The following is a 25,764-nucleotide window of genomic DNA, read 5'->3' on the forward strand; positions in this document are numbered from 1 at the left end:
GACGCCGAGACAAGGAGGGCCGGGGTCCCAGGGGCGCAGCCCCCCGCGGCTGCGCGCTGGGCCGGGCGGATGACATCACCGGACCGGGGGCGGGGAGGAGCGGGAGGGAGCGGGAGGGCCTCCTCCGCGCCAGGCGCAGCGCCCGGTCGGGCTCGGTCGGGCGGCCGCGGCCATGACGCAGGGTCCCGGCGGGCGCGCGCCCCCCGCGCCCCCCGAGCCCGAGGCGCCCACCACCTTCTGTGCGCTGCTGCCGCGCATGCCGCAGTGGAAGTTCGCGGCCCCGGGCAGCTTCCTGGGCCGCGGCCCGGCGGCGGCGCGGGCGGCTGAAGCTGCTGGGGTCGCCGACCCCCAGCCGGAGCCCGCAGGCCCGGCGGGCGTCCCGGCGCTGGCGGCCGCTGTCCTGGGCGCCTGCGAGCCGCGCTGCGCCGCGCCCTGTCCCCTGCCGGCGCTCAGCCGCTGTCGGGCCGCGGGGGCGCGGGGCCCACGGGGCGCTCGGGGAGCGGCCGCGCCCCCAGACGCCGCGGCCGCCGAATGGATCCGCAAGGGCAGCTTCATTCACAAGCCGGCACACGGCTGGCTGCACCCCGACGCTCGGGTCCTGGGGCCCGGGGTCTCCTACATCGTGCGGGTGAGTGCACCGGCCGGGACCGCGCGTCCTGTTCTCCCCACTCTCGCGGACTGGGGCTCCTCTCCCCCACTTTTTCTCTGGGATTCCGAGAGCCAGGAGTCCCCTCCCCAGCTTCCCTCCCGTCCCCACCACCCCGGACCCCCATCTCCACTCTGCGCTCGGCGGCCGCCCCCACCCCAGAGGTGCTGGGGTCCGGGTTCCCACGGCGTCACGTGGGGAGGAGCGGGGAGAGGGCGGCAGGTGGGACAGAGACACGCATGCGCAGGTCGAGCACTCGCTCCCCCTACCATCCCGGTTGGGCAGGAGAGTCCAGGAGTGAGGACAGGGAAGGGGCGTCTGCCGCCCTGAGTCCCCGGGAAAAGCTCCATCACAGACGACAGAATGGGGACCTGCCGGGACCTTGGCCTGAGACAGGGGCACGGGAAGGGGTGTTTGGAAAGGGGCCGCGCCCGGACAGACCCCCGGATCCCCGGCGTGGGACTACAGGGGCTTTGAATGTGGCTAAAGAAACGAGCCTTTGTTTACTTATCCTGGATTTTTATTATGAAGCTTTTCAAACATACAGAAAAGCTGGGCGAGTGGATCGCCAGTGTACCTCTACCTAGATCGGTGACTATTCACCTCTGCTCAATGTATGCATCCCTATATACGGTTTTCAGTAAACCATTTGAAAGAAAACTACAGGTGTACTAGGCTCACCATTCCGTACTCCCTCTGGCCTTCCGAGAGAGCTGTTTTCCTACAACTACAGTTCATTACTGCACTAGGAACACGATCCATGATCTCAAAATGCCCGTTCAACATCAGGCAGTATTCACATCTCCCCAGCTGGCGCTCTGGGACCAGGGTCGTGAAAGTTTATGTGTTTGCATTTGGTTGTTATGTCTTTGCATTTTCTAGAACAGTCCCCCAACACCGCTTGTCCCCCTCCCGCTACACTAGGTTGAGTAGTGTCCCTCCAAAATCCAAGTGCAAGATCCATGAAGGTGACCTTATTTGGAAATAGGATCATTGCAGATGAAATCAAGTTAAGGTGAGGTCTTGCTGGATTGGGGAGGGTCCTAATCTGATGATCGGTGTCTTTGTAAGAAGAGAGACATTTGGACACAGACACACAGAGGAGGTGGCCGTGAGAAGGCAGAGGCAGAGACTGGGGTGCTGCAGCCACACACCAAGAACACCCCAGACTGCCGCGGGCCACCGGAAAGAAGCTGGCTGCAGACACTCACTCCTGCTGTCGTGGTCGGGGCTGGAGCATGAAACCATCTGGGATGCTGTTGGACATGCAGAGCCTCAGACCGCACCCGGACCTGCCGAGCCAGAGCCTGCCTCGATTCCCTGGGTCTGTGTAGACTTTAAGGTCCAGGTGCCTCACCTTCTGGGTCTGTTTTCTGGCGGTGCTGTTGGCTTGCTCTTTTGTCCTGTCCTCCTGTATCCCGTCAGTTTGTTCTCCAGGCTTGACTGGATGCATTGTTGGATGAATGTTTCGTGGAGGATGCCACAGGCTTCCTTCACACCACATCCCTCCAGGGCAAGTCACGCCTGGCCATCGGCTATGGATGTGGGATTTGGAAGGTCGAGAATTCAGACACTAGTGTTGTTGTTAGGGTTCAGGTTGTTGGGTTATGATAATTGTGATGTTTTTCTTCAATGTAGGCCCATGCCTGTCGGGTACAGACCACAAGTAGAAAGGGAGAAAGATCTGGTTCCTGCTCTCAAGGGGATTAGATTCCAGTGGGAGAGACAGGCAGTAAATAAGTAAGAGAACAAACAGGGAAATAGCAGGGATTGTGGGGGCTCTGCTAAGGTAAAATCGTGTGATGTCAGAGCAGGAGACTAGAGTGGCCAGGGGAGACATCTCAGGAGGTGACGTTTGAACTGAGCCCTAAAGCTTCAGAAGCCACAGACATGAAACAATTGGAGGAAGAGTTCCAGGCAGGGGGGCTGCAAGTGCAAAGGTCTTGGCCCTCATGGTGCCTTCGGGTGTGGGTCACCACACACCTGGCTCAGAGCGGCTCAGAGGTGAAGAGACGTTGACTGTCTCTTGGGAGAAAAAGCCCCAGGTCAGTGGCTCGGTGACTTCACGGATCCAGGTTGTTGCTGTTTGTCCTGGGGTGAACAGTGTCCCTTCACTCATGCCACCCAGAGCCTCAGGATGAGACCTTACTTGGAAATAGGGTCTCTGCGGATGTCACTGGTTGAGATGAGGTCATTCTGGAGTAGGGTGGGCCCTGAGCCAGTGACGAGTGTCCTCGTAAGAAGGCTGAGTGAAGACACGCAGGCCCTGTGACGACACAGGCAGAGATCCGAGTGGTGCAGCCACACGCTGAGGGGCACAGAGGGCCGCCAGCCACCACCAGCACCTGGGAAGGGCAGGAAGGACCCACCCCTGGCGCCTCTGGACAGAGCGTCGCCCTGCCCACACCTTGATCTTGGATTTCCGGCCACCAGACCTGTGAGAGGACGCATTTCTGCTGTTTTGAGCTGCCTGGTTTATGGTAATTTGCTGGGGCAGCACAGGAGATTCAGATGCCGTCCTTGTCCTCTCTGCTCTGCCTTGAATCCGCTCCTGTCCCGGCCAAAGACGGCGGCTGTCGTCCTGCAGAACAGAGCCCTCTCTCTCTGCGTCTCCTTTGATGAGTGAGGATGCCTTTCCTGGGAAGCCCAGCTGGCTTCCCTCAGGTCCCACTGGCCGGAACTGCCCCTGACCTTCCCCAGAGCAGCACGGCCCGTAGGACTTCCCGTGTCTGGCTGTGGACTTGAGATGGGGCATATGCAACCGAGGGGGTAAAGCCTTTTTTTTTTTTTTTTTTTTTCTTGAGGCAGAGTCTCACTCTGTTGCCTGGGGTAGAGTGAGTGCCGTGGCATCAGCCTAGCTCACAGCAACCTCAAACTCCTGGGCTCAAGCAATCCTAGTGCCTCAGCCTCCCGAGTAGCTGGGACTACAGGCATGCGCCACCATGCCCGGCTAATTTTTTCCTGTATATTTTTAGTTGTCTAGCTAATTTCTTTCTATTGTTAGTAGAGACAGGGTCTCGCTCTTGCTCAGGCTGGTCTCGAACTCCTGACCTCAGGTGATCCTCCCACCTCGGCCTCCCAGAGTGCTAGGATTACAGGCGTGAGCCACCACGCCCGGCCTTTTTAAGTTAAATTTAAAGAGACACATGAGGCAAGTGTTCTCTCCCCCATTCCCACACCTCGTTGGCTGGAAATGGCAAACTCCAGTCCTGGCAGGGGCCACCAAACTGGCTGAAACCAGTTATGAGCAGGGTGTGGTCCCCAGGCCAGCAGCACCAGGGACATCTGGGAGCTGGTTGCAGATGCAGGTTCTCAGGTTCCACCCCACACCTGCTGGATCAGAGACTCTGGGAGAAGCCCGGAAATCCGTGCCCACCAAGTGAGTTGATGGACGCTCAGGATTGAGAACCTCCAGCTAATGTCACTTGTTTGCAATCCTGTTGGATTAACCACTGCTTATTTATAACAAGCATTTTGTAACCCTCCACACCTGGAAATCCAAATCTATCTATAGCACCTACCTACACATTGATTCCCCCCAAATCAGTGTGATGTCCCAGCTGTGATAAAAGCAAAAACACAATGACAGCAATTCGTGATAACTTATTTCAGTGCGTAAGTGTGCAGGCTTTGCTCTCCTAGAAGCACAGACAGAGCTTGTATCTTCACGAAGACCTTGATTCGTGTGACAGCCACAAATGGAGCAGGTGTTATTCCAGCAACTCGGACACCACGACCTGAGTCACTGCGTAGGAAGTGATTGCTGAAATAGTGAACGACACAAAATAAAGCCTCCTGTCAACTTACATAACAGTTCCATTAAATTCAGTGTGTATTAAAACCATGCCAAAAAGTTAAACGTAGAATTACCATAGGACCCAGCGATTTCACTTCTGTGTATGTACCCCAAAGAATTGAAAGCAGGGACTCCAAGAGGTAGTTGCATCCCCAGGTTCAGAGCAGCACTATTCACAGCAGCCAAAAGGTGGAAGCAGCCCAAGTGTCCGTGGGCAGATGACTGGATCAATCCAACGTGGTTCCATCCACACTGGAGTATCACTCAGCCAGGAAAAGGGACGAGGCTCAGACAAAGGCCACAGCGTGGATGGACCTTGAGGACATTGTGCTCAGTGAGAGACGCCAGACACAAAAGGACAAATCCTGTGTGGTTCCACTCACAGGAGGTCCCTGGGGTCGTCAGAGCCACAGAAACAGGAAGTAGGACGGTGGGTGCCAGGGGCTGGGGAGGGGCTGGGGAGTGAGTGTTTCATGGGGACAGAGAGTCAGTTTGGGAAGATGAGAAAGTTCTGGAGACGGAGGGTGGTGATGGCTGCACAGCAATGTGCATGTGCTTAATGCCGCGAACTGTGCACTTAAACATAGTGAGATGGTAAATTTTCTGTTGTGTGTATTTTACCACAAGAAAAAAGTAAACAATCAAAAAATGCCCTAGTATCTCATGTTATGGGTAAAATGGAGTTAAGTTCGGGGCGTGATATTCACGAAGGGCTTTTCCCATACGTGAAGTCCAGGAGGACATTCTGAAGTCCTTGGGGACAGTGTGGCGTCAATGTGAGACTCCCTCTGTTTAGTTTTTGTAAGTCTGAAATTCTGTCAAGATGAAAAGTTACCCCAAAACCCACTAGTACAGGGAATTCCTTTGTGTTGGTTACCTAGATTCACCACTGCCGACGTCTTGCCACATTGTGTCATTCTCTCTGTGTAAATTGTTATTATTACTGCTATTATTACTGATGAACAATTGAAAAACAGTTGCAGCCATGAGCCCCCTTTACCCTCACACATGTCAGAATATATGTTCTAAGGACAAGGATTCTCTCTTACATAATTACAGTATAATTAGCAAAATCAGGAAATTTAGCGTTATTACAATACCAAATTTTCAGCCCATATCTAAATGTAACTGATTTTCGCAATAATGTGCCTTCAGAGCAGCTTTGATTCCCCGTCCGACGTTGTACTTGGCTGTGACAGTCCCTCGGTTGGTCTGTGTGCTGCGCGAGGCTGGCCTTGGTGAAGAGTGCACGGCGGGAAGCTCGGAGGGTGCCGTCCCTCCCGGTCAGCACGTCAGGAGGCCCAAGGTGTCTGGTGCTGGAAACTCTGATCAGCTGGTGTCCTGGGGTGAACAGTGTCCCCCCAAACTCATGTTCACCTCAAACTTCAGAATTTGACCTTATTGGGAAAAGTGCCTTTGTAGGTGGAATTAGTTAAAATGAGGTCATGCTAGAGTGGGGCAGGCCCTGATCCAGTGGCTGGTGTCCTTACAAGAAGAGGGGAAATTTGAGCTGGGCGCGGTGGCTCACACCTGTAATCCTAGCACTCTGGGAGGCCGAGGCGGGAGGATCGCTCGAGGTCAGGAGTTCGAGACCAGCCTGAGCAAGAGCGAGACCCTGTCTCTACTAAAAATAGAAAAATTAGCCGGGCGTCGTGGGGTGCCTGTAGTCCCAGCTACTTGGGAAGCTGAGGCAGGAGGATCGCTTGAGCCCAGGAGTTTGAGGTTGCTGTGAGCTAGGCTGATGCCACAGCACTCACTCTAGCCTGGGCAACACAGAGAGACTCTGTGTAAAAAAAAAAGAAGAGGGAAATTTGGACACAGACACAGAGGACATGGCTGTGTGAAGATGGAGGCAGAGACTGGAGTGACGTGGCCACAGGGATGGCCAAAGGTAGGCCTGGAGCTACAGGAGCTGGGGGAGGAAGGAGGCTCCCCTGGAGCTCTGGTTGGGAGCGCGGCCCTGCCCACGGCTGATCTCAGACTTCAGGGCTCCAGGACTGGGAGAGGATGGATCCCTGTCGTTTTAAGCCCCCCAATTTGTGATCATTTGTTACGGCAGCCCCAGGAAACACACAAACTTGTTAAGGTGACATTTCTCCCTCATGAAGATACCACTTGTTTCCTTTGTAATTAGGAGGTATCTGTGGGGTCTTGGCAGGTGGGATAACATACTTACAGGGCAGCGCACAAGATCTCAAGTGCGCGGCTCTTGGATGCTTTGCTCTGCTGCCTGGGAGCCACGCCCAGGCGTGGCTGCCCGGGGCCCTCCTGGCTGGCACTGCCCACGGAGGTTGCCACCACCCCAGCCCCTGCACCATGGTTTGGTTTTGTCTGTTCTCGGACATTGTCAGGACAGAGAGATTTGAGACTGTGCAAATAGCCTGGTTCTCAACGAACCTTCACTGATTTGTTTTAGAAAAAATTTACGATTTTTGTGTGAATGGACACTTTTCATTTTTTTTTTTTTTGAGACAGAGTCTCACTCTGTTGCCCGGGCTAGAGTGAGTGCTGTGGCGTCAGTCTAGCTCACAGCAACCTCAAACTCCTGGGCTTAAGCGATCCTACTGCCTCAGCCTCCCGAGTAGCTGGGACTACAGGCATGCGCCACCATGCCCGGCTAATTTTTTGTATATATGTATTTTAGTTGTCCATATAATTTCTTTCTATTTTTAGTAGAGACGGGGTCTCACTCTTGCTCAGGCTGGTCTTGAACTCCTGACCTCAAGCGATCCACCCGCCTCGGCCTCCCAGAGTGCTAGGATTACAGGCGTGAGCCACCGCGCCCGGCCTTCATTTTAATAATTTATTTTAATGGTTACTGGGAAAGCAGTGGTAGGCATCAAACGAGGGGTTTATAGTGACAATATGTGGTTTCCTTTTTTTCTCATACAAATTTTTAGAAATTGAGCTATAATTCACCTGCCATAAAATTTACCTGTTTAAACCGTACGATTCAGTGTTTTTGGTATATTCTCAGAGTTGTGCAACCCTCACTGCTATCTAATTCCAGGACATTTTCATCATTGTGGAAGAAATCCCATCCCATTAAGCAGTCACTTCTCTCCCCCTCCCCAGCCACTGGGGACCACGAATCCACGTCCCATCTCTGTGGAGCTGTCTGTTCTGGACGTTTCAAATAAATGGAGTCTCACAATGTGTGTCCTTCTGTGTCTGATGTCTCTCACTGAGCACGATGTCCTCAAGGTCCATCCACGCTGTGGCCTGTGTCAGAGCCTCGTCCCTTTTCGTGGCCGAGTGATGTTCCACGTGTGGATGACCACGTGTGCTTATCCATCATCCACTGATGGACATTTGAGCTGCTTCTTGCAATTTCCTTTAAAAATAAACTCAGTTATTTTTATAAGTGGAGTTTACTTAAAAGAAAACTATTAAGTATTAATAAATGATATCTATGCAGATATGGCAGAACTTATGGAGGTGGGACCCAGTGGCTGACGTCAGGGAAAGCAGTGGGGAGGTGGAAGTCGCCTGGGCGGGTGGAGGGTGGAGCCTGGACCAACCCACACAGTCACTTGTGCACACACCTGTAGCCCACAAGCTGGTGTATCTGTAGGATAAAGTCCTAAAAATAGAGTTGCATAGTCAAAGCATTTTTGTGTTTACCATGTTTTAAAAATCTGAGGTAAAATTTGCATTAGAAAAATTGAGTGGCATTTAGTACATTCACAATATTGTACAACCACTGCCTTTATCTAGTTCCAGAACTTTCTCATGACCTCAGTAGGAAACCTGTCCCTATCCGCGGTCACTCCCCATCCCCTGCCCCTGCCCCAGCAGGACGCCAGACTTGGACACTGGGGCCCTCGCTCCTCCTGCCCCGCAGCACTGAAGCAGGTCCTGGAGCTTTGCTGGGCGCTTCTCTGCCTCTTGTCCCCCAGCACTGTCTCTCTGAGACTGTGAGTGACTTTCCACGCACATGGTCGTCCAGACCAGGAGTCAGCAAATTCCCCGTGAAGGGCCAGATGGTGGATGGCTTGTCTTTGTGGGCCAGACGGCCTCTGTCCTCACCGTTTGCCAGCCCGGGCTGAGCCCAGGGGATATGGGAGTGAGCAAAATCGCCCAGTGTGGCTTGGCTTAGGTTCCTGTGGAACAGAACAAGACCCTAAAAGAAGCCAGATGGTTAAAGGAACGGACACAGTAGAGCCTGGGAGGAGGGAACCAGGCTCTGGAAAAACAGAATAGCAAAAGTCAGTCATTGGAGGCGGCTCTGACAGGCGATGTTGAAGTTGGGCCTGAAGTGGGGAGGAACCAGTAGCACAAAGAGGTGGGGAAGGTTGGGGGAAGGTGCAAAGGCCCTGGGGCAACTGGCTGGAGTTGTCAAGGCTTAGTGGAAAGGCTTGACCCCGGGGTGGGTGAGGAGGTGAAGGCTCATCCAAGAAGGGTTCTTCCGGGCGATGCTTCGGACTGACCTCTGACACCTTGTTCTCTCTTTTCCCTTAGTACATGGGCTGCATCGAGGTTCTCCGCTCCATGCGCTCCCTCGATTTTAACACTCGCACCCAGGTGACCAGGTGAGGCTTCGCAGGGCTGACGTGCAGCGTCGTGAGGGGTGGCAGGAGTGGGCAAGGGGACATGTGGCCCACTTGCAGGGTTGGGGAGCAGCGCTGCACGGTTGGGAGGCGGCTGGGCAGGCGCTGCCCTTGGCCCCGCTCTGGCCCCACTGCACACATCAGAGTTGCCCATGCACCCCAGACCTCGGTCTTCCGCAGAGTTGTGTTGGCTTCAGGAGGGGTGTGGGGAAGGCCCGGGCCGGCAGGTGCTGGCTGCTTACCTCTGGACCCCGGGGGCGGGGGGCCGGATGGCAGAAGGCATAGTGGCCTCCCAGTACTCCCAGCTGCCTGGAACAGTCATGAAGAGTCCTGGATATGGCCAGGGCTTAAGCAGGGAGGAGACCAACATCTTTTTTCATGTAAAAACTGGCTTATTGGCCGGGCGCGGTGGCTCACGCCTGTAATCCTAGCACTCTGGGAGGCTGAGGCGGGATGATCGCTGGAGGTCAGGAGTTCGAGACCAGCCTGAGCAAGAGCGAGACCCCGTCTCTACTAAAAAATAGAAACAAATTATCTGGCCAACTAAAAATATATATAGAAAAAATTAGCCGGGCACAGTGGCGCATGCCTGTAGTCCCAGCTACTTGGGAGGCTGAGGCAGTAGGGTCACTTAAGCCCAGGAGTTTGAGGTTGCTGTGAGCTAGGCTGACGCCACGGCACTCACTCTAGCCTGGGCAACAGAACAAGACTCTGTCTCAAAAAAAAAAAAAAAAAAAAAAAAAGCTGGCTTATTCCATTCACCATAGGCTTAAAAAACTAGTTTGTACGTGAATATGTGAGATACAATTCACCCATTTGGAGCGTACAATTCGATACTTTTTAGTATTTTCACAGAGTTGTGCAACCACCACCTCTATCTAATTCCAGAACATTTAATCACCCCAAAAAGGATATTCTGTCCCCATCACAGTCACCCCTCCGGCCTCTGGCACCCACAAATCCACATTCTGTCTCTGCGGATCTGCCTGTTCTGGACATTTCACATAAATGGAGTCTCACACTGTGTGTCCTTCTGTGTCTGGCTTCTCTCACTGAGCACAATGTCCTCAAGGTCCCTCCATGCTGTAGCCTTTGTCAGAGCCTCGTCCCTTTTCATGGCTGAGTGATGTTCCAGTGTGTGGATGGACCACGTTGTGTCCATCATCCGTCCATGGATACTTGGGCTGTTTCCACTTTTTGGGGATTCCTAGGAATCAGGCTGCTTTTGGAACCGCGGTTTCTCAGACTGTCTCTTACACCATTTGGGGTCAGTTCCTGCTGCTGCCCAGAGCAGAGCTCATCCCTCCTGAGCCGCAGCTGGGCTGACCCAGGATGCGGTCAGCCTCGGGGCCTTCTGCTCCCCGTGTCCAGTTCCCGGATCTGACCCTGCATCTCTGGTGCTGGCTGAGGCCCAGGGATGCCCTGGTCACTGGGAAGGAAAGAGGGTGCAGGGAGTGGGGCCACCTACATGGTGCAAAGTGGGCAGGGCCACCTGCACTGGCTGTCGGGGGGGGGGGGGGTGTAGGGGTGGGGGTTGGGGCCAGGGACAGGCCCTCTGCAAGGTGTAAAGTAGGTGGGGCTGCCTGCAGGGTGCAGGGGTGGGGCCATCTGCAGGTGCAGAATGGGGCTGTCTGTAGGGTGCAAGTGGGTGGGCTGGTGCCAGCTCCCTCCCCTGCCTCTCCCCTCCTCCCCTCCCTAGCCCCCACCCTTCTTTGAACTTCCCCCCAGACTCCTTGCCTCTCTGAACCCCCTTCCTCTCCTAGTTCCCATCCCCCAACCCCCTCTTGTCTCAGGCTCCTGCCTCTCTCTGAGCCCCCTGCTCTGCCCAAGCTCCCTGCCTGACCACTCCCCACTTCCAACCCCAGGGAAGCCATCAACCGACTCCACGAGGCCGTGCCTGGTGTCCGGGGCTCCTGGAAGAAGAAGGTGAGTGAGGGGCTGTGGTTCCCGAGCAGGGCCGGTGGGTGCAGTCAGAGGCAGTGGGCGGTGCCATGGCCATCCTGGGAGCCCCCTGTGGCCCCGCCCCACATGGCTGGCCCTCTCTGTGCTCACCCACCCCAGGCGCCCAACAAGGCCCTGGCCTCCATCCTGGGCAAGAGCAACCTGCGCTTCGCGGGCATGAGCATCTCCATCAACATCTCCATCGACGGCCTCAACCTCTCTGTGCCTGCCACGCGCCAGGTGGGTGCTGCCACTGCGGCTCCTCCCTCAGCTCCCCCAGCCCCAGAGGACCCCGGCCCCTCCTGGGATGGTCCGGGAGTATTTGGACTCACCCTGAGGTGAAGCCGGGAAGGTGGTGGTGGGTGCAGGGCCACGTGCAGCACGTGGGTGCCTGTGTGAACGTGTTTATCCAGAAGTGTGTGCTGAGGCCCCACCGAGAGCTGGGAGCAGAGGGCACCACCACCACCCTCGTGGGGCTCAACCCAGGGTCTCCTGCGCAGGCCATGCCGCCCCCACAGTGGGCACAGCCGGGGAGCTCCTGGCGGGGTGGGTGGAGGCCAGGGACGCTGCTCAGCACCCTGCCGTGCCCAGCACAGCCGCACTCAGAGAATGGCCCAGCCACGGATGTCCACAGCACCCAGGAGAGAGACACTCGCTTCCAGTCTTCAGGTGGAAACAACACAAAACTGTAATTACAGAGATGAGGGAGTCATTACACCAAGCAGCACTGTGGGGCCAGGTGAAGGTTGCCCTGAGCACAGGTAGGGCACCATGTCCTAGGTGGGACATCAAGGAGGGCTTCTGGGAGGTGGTGAGGAGGAGAGGAGAGGGAATCTCAGGCAGAGGAGGCGTGTCTCTGTGGAAGGAGTTAGCATAGACCGTGGTGAGGAGTTTGGGGTCTATCCAGCGGGCACAGTCATCCTGGCAAGTGTCGGCCTGTGAAGTGATGTGGTCTGATCCGTATTTGACATTGCTTGACAGGGGTCAGTGGAGCAGTGGTCACAGGGGTTGCGGCTGTGTCCAGGAACCCATGGTGGCCCCAGGGTATGTGGAAAGGTGGCCAGATTCTTGATAAGTTTAAGAGGCAAAACTGACAGGCTCTGCCAGTGTGTTCTCTGTGAGGGCAAAGGAGCATTTTGGGTGCTGCTGGGTTCCTGGCGGAGTAGCATAAGCCCAGGGCAGGCACAGAGGCTGTGGGAGGGCCGTCCACGTGCTCTGGACCTGTTTGTGTCCCAGGTGCGGGTGGGGCACTGGAACTTCTCATTTCAATCCGTCAGTGGTTGGCTTTCTAGTCTGGGATTGAACAGAGGCCTGGGCCGGGGTTGTACTGGCTAGCAAGGCACACGCTGAGTAACAAAACCACCCCAAACCTGTAGCAGCACGGCCACAGTATTCACTCAGGTCGTGCGTCTGTGGGCAGGTTGGCGTTGGCAGATCAGGGCGGGATTTGGTGGATGGCACTGCCCCTCCCCCGGGCAGCACCAGCTCCAGCATCTTCCTTCATGGCACCGGCAGAGCCCTGAGAGGCCCCTGGAGGCCCAGCTGTGCCAGGCACCTGCTCCTGTCTCGTGCTACTGAGAGTGTGCACTGCCCCTTTTGTGGGAGGGACTGGAAGCCACACGTCAAGGGCATGGCTCCCAGGGTGGAAAATTGGGGGCAATAGGCAAGTTACCCCAGGAGCACCCCAGCAGATGGGGTTTGGAGCACTGGGTGTTAGAGGTCTTAGGGAACAGCTTGAGCCAGTGCAGGGCTGGCAGTGGGTGACAAAGAGATGCCCGGCCCCCAACACCCGACTGTCCGCCTGGTCAGCGAACAGGAATATGGGAGGCTGAGGGCACGGACCTCGCACCCACTGATGGCTGGGAGCTCTGCTGGGACTGAGGTTGCTGAGAGCATTCATAGGGTGTCTGGACTTGGAAGGGGTGTCCCGGAGAGCTTGCCGAGGCAGCGGTGCTGGTGCCGCGAGAAGAGTAGGATAGGACCTGGTCCAGGTCTGGTGGCAGAGCCATGGAGGTGCCATCGGAGAGGGTGGAGGGGCCACTGTGAGGGGCTGGGGTTCATCCAGGGAGCATGGGATCCTGGGGCATGCTAGGCAGTACCCCGAGGCTGGTGTGGGGGCAGGCGGGTGGTGAGGGGAAGTCAGGGCTCCAGAGAGGAGGCTGACAGAGCTGGCAGCGAGCAGCTGTGGGCCGTGTCCACGCGGTTTCCATCTCTGCATCGTGCCTGCGAGGTATAGACTGGTCACCCCGACTGACACTGAGGCTCCCAGAGGACCCTCCTCCCTGGGCAAGGGTCAGGAAAGGAGGGAGGGTCCCTGGGGCAGAGGAGTGGATGTTCCCTGGAAGGGACGGGGGCTTGGCTGGTGGTGGGGGCACCTGGTGTGCTGTCAGCTCCTGGAGGGACGTGAGCGAGGGGCAGTAAAGGAGGTGGGACCAGGCAAAGTATGCAAATGTGCATGCAAATGAGCCCACAGGGGCCACTGGCGGGTGGGCAAGGGAGGCAGGAGTGTGGGGTGGGCCCCTCCATGGCTGCTTGGGGGCTGTATGATGGAGGGTGTTGGCTTGTGTGTCCGTGTGAGTGTTGGCGTGGGTACATGTCGAGGGTGTCCACGGTGGGGTGGCTTCTCCTCTCTCACGTGGCTGTGTGACCTCAGGTGGAGCCCCCACACTTCTCAGGCCCCTGTCCTGTCCTGCTGGGGCCTCCACATCCAGCCAGACTCCTTGGTCGTCTGGGCTGACACCGGACCCACTGCCACGGCACCAGTCAGGGGACATGTCCCTCCCCACATCCCACAACCCTTGTCCCCTCCCTGTGGCTCTGGGCCAGCTGTGGCCTTGACCATGTGTGTCCCGCCACACAGGTCATTGCCAGCCACCACATGCCGTCCATCTCCTTTGCGTCCGGTGGAGACACGGTAAGGCCAGGAGCAGGGTGGGTGGGTAGATTCGCGGCCCCTCATCCCCTCAGATCCCGCCTGTGGTACCCTCTGCCCACCCCTGAGGCCCCGTCCCCCTGCCTTGGTGGTGGGGGTGGCCGGGAGTCCCGGACAGGCGGCCCAGGCGGGTCCAGCGGGCCCCCGCCCCCTCTCCCCCCAGGACATGACGGATTACGTGGCCTACGTCGCCAAGGACCCCGTCAACCAGAGAGGTGAGGCCCCTGGGCAGGCCGGGGGGGCCCTGTGGCTGGGGGGAGCAAGCCACGCGATGCTGCCTGACCCCCCCCAGCCTGCCACATCCTGGAGTGCTGTGAGGGCCTCGCGCAGAGCGTCATCAGCACTGTCGGCCAAGCCTTCGAGCTGCGCTTCAAACAGTACCTGCACAGCCCCCCCACGGCCGTCGTGCCCCCAGACAGGTAACCAGACCTGCCCCTCCATCTCCCAGAGACAGACCTGGGTCCCCCTGCCCTGCCCAAGGCAGAGCCTGGCACCGTCTCCTCCAGGCCTGAGTCTCAGTCTCAAGTCCCTGCTCCCTCTGGGCCCCCGAGAACATCACTCAACCAAAGGATCCGTTTCCTCATCTGTAAAACTGGGATGAAAGCGACCCCCACCTCCCAGGACAGGGGACCCTAACCCTAACCCTCCCGTGCCATGTTGCTGACGTCTCCCTCTGGCTGCAGAGGATGGGTAAATGACTGACGTGGCTGGGTGCTGATAAAACTATTTATAAGCACAGAAATTTGAACTTCATGTAACTTTCACAGGTTGCAAAATATTATTCTTTGCATGTTTATTTACAATTTAAAAGTGTAAAAGTCATTCTTAGCTCGTGGCTGGATTTGAGCCCCCTGCTCCAGAGAAAGAGCTATGTAAGTACCTGTTAAGTGTCAGAAATCCAAGTTATGGCCAGGCTGGGTGGCTCACGCCTGTAATCCTAGCACTCTGGGAGGCTGAGACGGGAGGATTGTTTGAGCTCAGGGGTTCGAGACCAGCCTGAGCAAGAGCAAGACCCTGTCTCTACTAAAAAATAGAAAGAAATTAACCGGACAACTAAAAATATATAGAAAAAAATTAGCCAGGCATGGTGGCACATGCCTGTAGTCCCAGCTATTTGGGAGGCTGAGGCAGTAGGATTGCTTGAGCCCAGGAGTTTGAGGTTGCTGTGAGCTAGGCTGACGCCACGGCACTCTAGCCCGGGCAACAGAGCGAGACTCTGTCTAAAAAAAAAAAAAAAGAATTCCAAGTTATGCCCACGAGCAGAAATTCAAACAGTAAGAACTCGTGTGTGGACAGCGTGAGCCTCATCCCTGCTGCCCACGCAGGTGAGGTGGCTCCATGCCCTTTACACAGGCACGCTTGCCTCGCGCACAGTGCGTCCACCTGCTGTAGCTGCCATGTTGCTCCTCCCTGCTTTGCTCTCAGGAACCTCGCTTGCCGGAGTGAGCACCGTAGGATAAATTTCTACGAGCTGCCATTGCAGGGCCAGAGGGTGAGGGTGTTGCCCCTGCCCCAACCCCAGGACAGCCTGGTTCTGGCTGTAAACCGTGCGTGTTTCATGCTCTTGGCTGCCCAGCGGAGAGGAGGTGGGCAGAAAGGAGTGCAGAGTAGCTTAACTGAGGACCTGCTGTTAATTTGTGCAAAAGCTCTGAAAAGTGTGCAATATCCCATTTTACAGATGAGGAAATAGAGGACCCTGTTACTGTTTTAAGAAGCATTTCCTGGCGGGAACACTCAACTGATAGGTGGGGGGTGGGGTGGAGATTCGAACTCAAGTCTTCTCCCAGAAGCTCATGCCGAAGGCCCCAGTGACCCCTGGAGAGCCCTGGGCTCTTCCTGCCCCACCCCCGGCTGCCCCCAGTGCTGGGCCTCCCTGTGCTACCGCACTGCTGTCTGTCCCCAGGCTCACCGGGCAGGAGGAGTCAGCCTGGGGGGATGAGGACGAGGCCTCGGAACACAATTACTACAACAGCATCCCTGGCAAGGAGCCGCCGCTGGGCGGGCTGGTGGACTCCAGGCTGGCGCTGACGCAGCCCTGCGCCCTCGGGGCCCTCGGCCAGGTCAGCTTTACCACCCTCGTGGGGGGAAGCCTCCAGTGGCTGGTCCCTGGGGCCTCACCCCCAGCTTGCCTGCTGCTGCGGCTCTCCCTGAGCTAGAGGAGGGGCCCCGCTCCCACCCCTGGTCCGTCACTCACAGAGACTCACAGATGGGCTCCATCTGCCTACTGGGCCCATTCTGGACACGGTTGACAGTGGTAGCATTTCAGACACGATTCCCACCCTCAGACATCCAATAAGTACTTACAGCAGTGCTTTGATTGTGGCCAGGAAAGGGACTACCGTGGAAGTAATGAGAATGTCTGACAGGGAGCTGGCTTTGCAGGGTGCCCAGGGGGGCAGTGCAGGGAAGGGCATCCAGGCAGAGGGAACAGAGTGTGCGAGACGGCAGGAGGGTGCAGACTGCCTTCTGGAGTGGCGAGGAGGCTGCCCAGGGAGGGCAATACCACAGGCAGCTTGAGAGCCAGGGAGCCCCCCCCATCCGTTGTAGGTCTCCAGAAGGGCTGGGGTAGGAGATTGGGGGTGCTGGACCAGGAAGAGGGGTTTGCATGTACCAAGGGGACCTCATGTTGCTCTTTTTCTAGGGCACGGCTCCTGCTCAGAGAGATGCCCGCAGCCTGCCGTGGGACCTGGGGCCTGTGGGTACAGGTAGGGAAGGCTTGGGGCCTCTGCCCCTCCTCCCCTGACACCTCCCCTCACACTTTCCCCTCTGCCGTCTTTCACTTTCACCTACGAGCCTGTGTTTGCTCCTCACACTCTGCTGAGATTTTAGCCACCAGATACTTTCTTTTTTTTTTTTTTTTTGAGACAGAGTCTTGATCTGTCACCGAAGCTGAAGAGCCATGGTGTCAGCCTAGCTCACAGCAGCCTCCAACCCCTGGGCTCAAGCGATCCTCCTGCCTCAGCCTCCTGAGTAGCTGGGACTATAGGCACGTCACCACGCCTGTCTAATTTTTCTATTTTTAGTAGAGACAGGGTCTCGCTCTTGCTCAGGCTGGTCTCAAACTCCTGGGCTCAAGTGATCCTCCCGCCTCGGCCTCCCAGAGTACTGGGATTACAGGTGTGAGCTACTGTGCCTGGCAGAACTTTACTTTTTTTAGAGATGGGGGTTTCTCTCTGTGGTCCAAGCTGGAGTGCAGTGGCTATTCACAGGCTACAACACAGCTCACTGTAGCCTCAAACTCCTGGGCTCAAGCAATCCTCCTACCTCAGCCTCCAAGTAGCTGGGACTGCAGGTGCTGCTACCGTGCCAGGCTTGCCAGCTGGTTCATGTGTCCTGTTACACAGATGGGAGGCACCACACTGTGGGCATTGTTCCCTTGATCCCTCTGGGGTTCCCACTGTGTCGGTGATTCTTGCACAGCTGGGTACTGTCCCCACCCCTACAATCTGCTTACCTCTGTGCTCCCCTCTTTTTTTTTTTTTTTTTTTTGAGACAGAGTCTCACTCTGTTGTCCAGGCTAGAGTGCTGTGGTGTCAGCCTAGCTCACAGCAACCTCAAACTCCTGGGCTCATGCGATCCTCCTGTCTCAGCCTCCTGAGTAGCTGGGACTGCAGGCATGCGCCACCATGCCTGGCTAATTTTTTCTATATATTTTTAGTTGTCCAGCTAATTTCTTTCTATTTTTTTAGTAGAGACGGGTCTCGCTCTTGCTCAGGCTGGTCTTGAACTCCTGACCTCGAGCGATCCTCCCGCCTCAGCCTCCCACAGTGTTAGTATTACAGGCGTGAGCCACTGTGCCCGGCCTTGTGGTCCCCTCTTAATGGGCATTTAGGACCCCTCCAGCTTCCTGCCACATAGGGCCACTGCTACACAGAGCCCCTCAAGCCCCCCGGAGTGCGAAACTGCTGGGTCGCAGCACTGACCCTGGCCACGTGACTGGGGGCTGCTAATCCACTCCCTGAGGCAGCCGTGCTGGCTGCTTCTCCCACCAGCTCCGCCTGCGGCTGCCTGTTTCCTAACAGCCTTGCTAACATCTGTGTTGAGCTTTTTTTAGACCTGCCCAAACAATCTGGGCATTTCACTGCCAAGCCTCAGAGACGCCACTGGCTCTCGGTGCCTGTGGTTAAAGAAAGCCCATCCTTCGAGTGCCCCCGAGGCGCCAAGCTGCAGTCTGGTCCTGCTGCTTCTGCTCCGGGATGGTGGCTGCTCCCGAAACCCCAGGGCTCACCAGCGTGTCCTGTTCTCACTTCCCTCATGCCTTTCCCAATTCTCTGGCCAAGAACTCCTGCCGACACGTCAGTGCCCCAGCTCCTATGTCCGGGAACCCCTGCTCCCATCTGCCCCACGCAGTGTCTTCTCCCCCACTCCGACTCCTGCAGCAGGTTCCTGACCACAGGAGGCTGAGAGAATCTGCACCTCTCCCGGCAGGCTGGGGAGGCCGGGCTGAAGCCCTGGCCCCCATCAGCCACCAGCCTCCCTGTAGTGTCACACCCTTTGCCAGGGTAGAGGCCATTCGGTCAGGACCCAGCAGAATTGGGATGTGGCTCAGAGCGGACCCGGGCAGGACTCCTCCATGGGTGCCTCGTAACGCAGCGGTGGCTTTTGAGCCATGTCACTGCTTTACATATTCAAAAATAACATTAAAAAAAGAGAAGAGAAGGCAAACCTAAAATAGAACAGAGATAGAAGAAATGACCCAACCATGCATCATGTTGATCACATAATTACAGGGAGAGCAGAGCTATTATTATTTTTTAAACGTGGAGATTTAACATAAACAGTAGGAAGCTCTGGCCCCGGGGGCACCTTCCTGCCTGGGTGTCGGGGTCTGGTGCCCACAGCCCCCAGCCGCACTCGGTGTCTGCCGTGTCCCCAGCTGGGGTGCTGTGGGGCGCCCCATGCCTGGTGTGAGACACGCCACATGGTGTGCAGGGGGGCCTGCTACCACGGGGCCAGCGTGGCTCCCCCGTGGACCCCACACCCCTGCTTGTCCCCCACAGCCCCGCCGGGGGATGGCTACGTGCAGGCGGATGCGAGGGGCCCCCGGGTCTATGAGGGACACCTGTACGTCAACACTCAGGGTCTGGACGCCCCGGAGCCCGAGGACAGCCCCAAGAAGGACCTGTTCGACATGCGTATGTGGGGCAGGCCAGCCGGGGGGCCTCACCGTGCAACCCTGTGGTCTCCCTGTGGGATCCCCAGTCTGAGGGCCGAGGCACAACCTTCTCCCCTGGACATGTCCCACGTCGACGGGGCGGGGGAGCCCGGCCTGTTCTGGTGGGAGGCCTGTCTGAGGGGGGCCTCTGGCTGAGCTCCCTCGTCTGACCGGGGTGGCCCCTATGCAGGACTCGGCAGTCTCCACGGGCTGCTGTGCCAGGCCCTCCTGCGGACCCTCCCGGAGTGGGGATCCCCAAACGTCTTCCTTCAGGAAGTTTGCAAAGCTCCCTCCCCCATACCTGGCAATGCGACTTCTCCTTATTGCAGTAATGACGGGAGCTAGTGCCTATTGAGCGCCTACTGTGTACCAGTCACGGGGCTAAGAGCTGGGCCCTCTGGTGCCTCACAGCGACCCTCGGATGGGAAAGGAGGGCTGGGGGTGTACTTCTGGGCAGGCTGTCCCCCTCGGGTGGCAAGACAGCCCAGCAGCACCAGAGGAGGAAGAGTCACTTCCTGCCTGTCCCCCCTTAAAGTCCCTGGGAGCAGCCGCTGCTTGGGAGGGTGAGAGGAGCCGCTGGGCTGGCCTGGTTGCCGGGGCTCAGCCTGCGTCAGGAGGGAGGGTCCCGGGGGGCCCAGGGCTGAAAGAGGCACCCAAGCCAGGGCCAGGGCTCTGGCACTTGGGGCGTCTGAACTGTGCCTCTTCCCGCCTCCAGAAAGGCCCCGTTTTACAGTGAGGGCACCGAGGCTCAGAGGGGCAGTGGCCTGTCCCCTGTTGTGGGGGCACCGCTGGGAGGCTTAGCCCGCGGCAGAGCAAGGATGGCATCACTGCTAGAGTTAGGACAAGAAAGCGGTGCCTGCTGTCCCCACGGTGCGCAGGGCTGTACTGGAGGTCTTGGCCAATGCCATAAAAAAACATAATGAAGCCAGAGGCCAATGTAAAGACGTGTAAACATTGGAAAGAAAGAAATGCTGTCATCCTTTGTATGTACTTAGAAAATCCAAGACTATCTTGAATAATTAAATGAACCGGTAAGACCATGAAGCGAGGTGCTGGTGCCAGGCCGAGAGTGAGCGGTGAGCACACAGCATGCCCCTCGGCTGAGCTTAGCGGGAGGCCTGGCGCACAGTAGGTGCACAGTCAGGGTGGGTTGGACTGTTCACAAGTGACTGCCCCATTCCTCCTGCCCACTCCCCCCTTCCCACCAGGCTCCCGTCCTCCCCCCACCCCACACTCCTGTCCTCGCCTGCAGGACCCTTTGAGGATGCCCTGAAGTTGCACGAGTGCTCGGTGGCAGCGGGCACGACCGCAGCCCCTCTTCCCTTGGAGGACCGGTGGCCCAGCCCCCCCACCCGCCGGGCCCCCGTGGCCCCCACGGAGGAGCAGCTGCGGCAGGAGCCCTGGTACCACGGCCGGATGAGCCGGCGGGCGGCGGAGAGGCTGCTTCGAGCTGATGGGGACTTCCTCGTACGCGACAGCGTCACCAACCCTGGGCAGTACGTGCTCACAGGCATGCACGCCGGGCAGCCCAAGCACCTGCTGCTGGTGGACCCCGAGGGTGTGGTAAGGTGGGCACAGGTGGGTGGGGGACCTCGGGTTGATGAAGCCCCTTCCAGATGACAAAGCCTTCTGTGTGTGCAGATCCTGTTCCCCTTGACCAGGGGAATTACATCACAAAGCATTTTCCTGCTTAAAAAGAGTTCTAGGGTTTACAAAGGATTTCCCAGCCTGTAAAGCATTTTGAGGTTGACAAAACATTTTCCAATTTCAAGGCCTTTCAGGGCTTACAAAATACTACATTTCATCCATCATGAGATGCACTTTCCCTCTCGCAGTTACCACTAATGCATCTTGCAAACAGTGCTGTATTTGAGGGATAAACACAGTGTTTTCAGTTTCTGATGTGTTTTAGGGTTTACAAACCATGTTTCAATTTAAAGGAGTTTTAGGGTCTTCAAGTTACCGAATTGCTTCAATTCTGAGACGTACACCTCCCCATGGACATCTCCGAAATCTGGACTTTTTTTTTTTAAACCACCAATTGCATCTTTGAACTGCATCATTATTTAATAGGAGGTTTCTCTCCCCTCTGTCCTCCCGGTACATACAATAGTGGTGCGTCTTACTGTTGCTTTGAGTCAATGAGCTTTAGTAATCGCCAGTTTCTGAAGCGCTTTAGGGTTTACAAAGCATTTTCCAATTTACAAGGAGTTCCTGGGTTTATGAAACATTTTCCAGTGTCCAAGGGCCTTAAGCTTCCCGGGTTATTTCCCAGGTGGGCAGGTACTTGGGGCTTGGAGCTTTCTCAGAGTTTACAAAATGCTTTTCTGCCTCAGAACAACTGAATCCTCAGAACAAGGTTCAGGTGCCTGCGTGTTGTCTGTGTACGAGGCACACTCAGGCCCGGCCTGGCCCAGGCGCTGCCGCCGGGGAGGCTGTCTGTTCTCCCTGCTGCTGCCATCTCTGCCTCTGCCTTCGCACGGCCTCCTCCCCACGTGTCTCCATGTTTAAATTTCTCTCTTCCTATAAGGACACCACCTGGGTAATCCAAGGTGCTCTCATCTTGAGATCCTTAGCTTGATGACACCTTCAAAGATGTTTATTCTAAATAAGGTCACATTCACAGGCTCTAGGGGTTAAGACTCCATCCTGGTAGTTCTGAGCCTGTGTCCGTCCAAGGTTCTGGAACCCTCTGATGCAGTGGCTCTCAGACTTGGGTGTGCGTCAGAAGCACCTGGAGAGCTTGTTAACGCACATTTCCCAGTCAGTGGGTCCTGGGCAGGTTTGAGCATTTGCCTCTCGGACGAGCTGGTGATGCTGAGTCTTGGTTGTGCAGGTGCGGACGAAGGACGTGCTGTTCGAGAGCATCAGCCACCTGATTGACTACCACCTGCAGAACGGGCAGCCCATCGTGGCTGCCGAGAGCGAGCTGCACCTGCGCGGCGTGGTCACGCGGGAGCCCTGAGCGAGGTGTGTCGCGGGCCCCCGCGGGCTCCTTGCGTGTGCCCCCTTGCCAGATTCTTTCCTCATTTTAAAAGTTGAGACACGATTCACATATCACATAGTCCACTCATCTAGAGAGTACGATTCAGTGGCATTTAGCACCTTCACAAATGTGCAACTACCACCTCTCTCTAATTCCAGAACATTCCATCACCCCAAAAGGAAGCCTGTCCCCATCAGCAGTCACTTCCCATCCCCTCCTCCAGGCCCTGGCGACCACGAATCCATGTCCCATCTCTGTGGATCTGCCTGTTCTGGACGTTTCATATAAATGGAGTCTCACACTGTGTGTCCTTCTGTGTCTGGCGTCTCTCACTGAGCACGACGTCCTCAAGGTCCCTCCACGCTGTGGCCTGTGTCAGAGCCTCATTCCTGTTCGTGGCTGAGTGATCCTCAGTGTGTGGATGGACCACACTGTGGTTGTCCATTCATCCATCCGTGGACACTCAGGTTGTTTCCATTTTTGGCTATTTGGAATCCTGCTGCGATGAACGTGCACGTGCAGATGTCTGTGTGACACGTGCTCTCACTGTGCCTGGGTGGGCACGTGCCTCCGAGTGGAATTGCTGGGCACTCAGGGCAACTGTGATTACCTGGTGATGAAATTACCTGACCTTCATGGACCCAGCTGCTGGGTGCTGGGCCTTCCTTCCCAGAGGAGGCAGCGATGGCAACCCTGGAGAAGGGGTGGGCATCGCTGGAGAGGGCTGGTGTGTGAGCCGAGGCAGAGGAGAGGTTTTAGTGCTGGGGAGGGACAGGCAGGTCTGAGTGATTGCAAGATCTCTGGGGCCCAGAAAAAACACCGAAGGCAGTAATGATACCCGCTGGCACAGGCATGTGCGCAGCCCTTCGGTTCTGAGACAGGCGCTGGGATTGGCCTGCTGGCTTTGTTTGCAGAGGAGGAAACAGCACAGGGAGGTTGCAGCATTGCCCTGGATCACACAGCAAGAGAGGGGGGGCCTGGACCGGAGCCCTGGCGGCTCCACCCTGGGGCTGTGCTGCCCGAAACTGAGGTTTAGAGCTCGTGGAGATTACAGCCTGCTGGTCCCAAGGAGGCAAAAGAGTGGTGTGGGTGACACTGGAACCCAGGGCCCTGGCCACTGCCTTGGCCCTGACCGCAGCCCCTCTCTGCCTGCAGGTGATGTTCCCAGGCCAGGCTCCTGCTGTGCTGCGGCCTTGCAGCTCTCAGCCCTTCTCTCAGGCCCTGGTCAGGCCGGAACCGCCGCTATCTCTCCTTCCTCCACACGAGCCTCTGGAATCTTCCTTTCTCCAGCCAGCCCTGGGCACCAGGCTGGGATTCTGGCTGGAGCCCCGGCCGCCCACCCTCTGCCTGGAGTGAGGGCGCACATGCCAAAGACAGAGCCTCTTCTCGCCGTTGCAGAACACAGAGCGGAGCAGCCACCGCGCCGAAGCCCTGGCCTCTGGGCCCCGTCTTGCCCCAGGCTGGACCGAGGCTACAGCCCTGGAGCGTGAGGGTTCCCAGTTCCCTGCTGTGGAAACCAATTCCTATCCCGGCTGGGCTTACTTTTCCCACCTGAGAAACTGGGTGCACAGTTGTCTTTTTGGGGGGAAAATTAAGGTGCTTTGGGGCTCTCAGGCCAGGGCAGACTCTGAGGTGGGGCAGCCTTGTGCTCGCCCAGGACGACGGGGCAGCTGGGCCGCTCAAGACAGCTGACACGGGGGCAGCCATGAGCAGGAGGAAGGACGTGGCTGCCTGCCCGGGCTGTGCCCCCCAGCTGTCGACCGGGACTGGACATTCGAATCTGTTTGTAATTAAACTTGGGAGTGACCACAGGAGCGTGAGCCCACCTGCACACTTAGGGGCCCTCGCAGGGCTGGGGGCCAGGATGAGTCTCCCAGGAGGGGCTTGCAGGACCCCGATTTGGCCTCCCTGGGGGCCTGGACTGGGAGAGAGGGAGATGTGCCTGTGCTGGGCGGGGAGTGGGGCCCCTCTTCCCAGAATGCCCCCACCTCCCTCAGACACCGCTGTCTGATCCCGAGATAAAGCACATGTCAGCCCCCTGCTAAACACATCCCCAGCCTCACTTTGGAGACACCCTCGTTTATCTCCCGAGTGCACAAACCGCTCTTTCCAGACACCCGCTGTATCTGACAAATGCTGCCTGTTTTCTTCCCCAAGATGCCTAGAACCGGCCCCTGAGCCCGGCCTCCTCAGTCTCCCCACGTCCCGTTGCTTTGTCGGGACATTGCTCAGTGCCCCCACTTCCTCCCATGCCCAGCTTCACTCTCAGGACCCCCAACTTCTATTCCTTAGACCTGCCCTCGTGTTGCTTCTGAGCCTCTGCCTCCCAGAGACCCCCAGTTCTCCCCAGGACCCTCCCTGACTCCTCCCACGAACGCGGCAGCATCTCTCCCAAGAGGTGCCCCTGCCTGCCACGTCCTGCCTGCCACATCCTGCCAGCCACGTCTGCCCAGGCTGAGAGCAGAGGTGCCCAGGTCTGGGTCCCTGGGGGGGTGTTGTCTGCAGTCAGCGGCCCCTCCCCCTGCCCCCGGGGACATGTCTGGAAAGGGTGTGGGGAGTAGAACTACTCTGGTCTGCCCTTACCTAGGACAGAGCCTTCAGAAGGCAGGGCTGGCAGAGGACTTTGATGACATGCCTCTTATTTCAGAGACATGGAGACTGAGAGCCACCCACCCATCCATCCATCCACCCATCTATCCATCCACCCACCCATCCATCCATCCACCCATCTATCCATCCACCCACCCATCCATCCATCCACCTATCCACCCACCCATCCATCCATCCACCCATCTATCCATCCACCCACCCATCCATCCATCCACCCATCCATCCATCCACCTATCCACCCACCCATCCATCCATCCACCCATCTATCCATCCACCCACCCATCCATGCATCCATCCACCCACCCATCTTCCATCCATGCATCCATCCACCAACCCCCACACTACCAGCACCTTTAGGATGCTTGCATTGGGCACCTCTTATCTGCCAGGACCTCTGGTAGGCAGCCAGGATGTAACAGTGACCACGACAGACCTGCTGTTGTGGAGTTAACAGTCAAGTGATATTAATCAGCAAATCACCACTAAATGTATGACAGCTGTGAAAAGTCGAGTGCTGGAGCTTAGAGATCCCAGGCAATCTGGGAGAGTTTCTTTGTGGAAATGACACAGGGGCTGTAGTAAGATGGGCCCCAGGTGAAGAGAGGAGAGTTCTGGGCAGAGGAGAAGGCACGTGCAAAGGCTCTGTGGTGTATGGTGCCCAGCACACTCAGGGAGCAGAAGTGGCCCAGTGTCAGGTGAGATCAGAGCAGAGCAGGGGTGAGGCTCCCTGTCAGGGAGAGCTGGCAGGGCCACAGGGGTGATGTGTGTGCATTCACAGTGAGATGAGACTACGCTGCTGGGGACAGGACAGGAATGGGGAGGGCTGAGGGTTGGCCCTGGGCCAGGGGAGTATGGAGAAGTGTCAGATTCCAGAAATGTTGGGCCAGAGAGGTATCTCAATGCACCTCATTCATTGACAATTCACAGCTCTGGGTCCTCCAAGGCCCAGGCTCCCCCCACGCCCCGTCCTCTTTGGAGCCCCCGTTTACCTGACACTCTGCTGGGACGTGGGCTAAGACCCACGTGAACACAGGGTGCTCAGATTCGCCCCGTGTTGTAGGTAAGGAAAGGGGCTCACAGAGTGATTTGCCCGAGACCACACCACCAGGAGGTGGCAGAGCTGTGACCCGAGCCCTTTGTCCCCTTTA

The 25,764-nt window shown here is 57.1% G+C and overlaps 1 protein-coding gene across 3 annotated transcripts; it reads left to right on the forward strand.

Moving 5' to 3' along the window:
- Positions 1-135: 135 nt before the first annotated feature.
- Positions 136-23,777, forward strand: SHC2 (SHC adaptor protein 2). Of its 3 annotated transcripts, XM_069456803.1 has the most exons (13): positions 173-628; positions 8,904-8,974; positions 10,858-10,918; positions 11,054-11,173; positions 13,794-13,847; positions 14,029-14,080; positions 14,158-14,284; positions 15,769-15,925; positions 16,507-16,570; positions 18,866-19,000; positions 20,273-20,583; positions 21,857-21,990; positions 23,162-23,777. In XM_069456803.1, the coding sequence occupies exons 1-12, from the start codon at positions 173-175 to the stop codon at positions 21,983-21,985; spliced, it is 1,737 nt and encodes a 578-aa protein (XP_069312904.1). In that variant the 3' UTR covers positions 21,986-21,990; positions 23,162-23,777. The 3 variants fall into 3 exon arrangements, with proteins under 3 accessions (XP_069312895.1, XP_069312913.1, XP_069312904.1); XM_069456794.1 differs by lacking the exon at positions 23,162-23,777 and having other exon boundaries at positions 136-628; positions 21,857-21,993; XM_069456812.1 differs by lacking the exons at positions 18,866-19,000; positions 23,162-23,777 and having other exon boundaries at positions 136-628; positions 21,857-21,993.
- The last annotated feature ends 1,987 nt before the right edge of the window (positions 23,778-25,764 follow it).

This window comes from Eulemur rufifrons, chromosome 2, assembly GCF_041146395.1.
Source record: "Eulemur rufifrons isolate Redbay chromosome 2, OSU_ERuf_1, whole genome shotgun sequence".
Taxonomy (NCBI): Eukaryota; Metazoa; Chordata; class Mammalia; order Primates; family Lemuridae; genus Eulemur; species Eulemur rufifrons.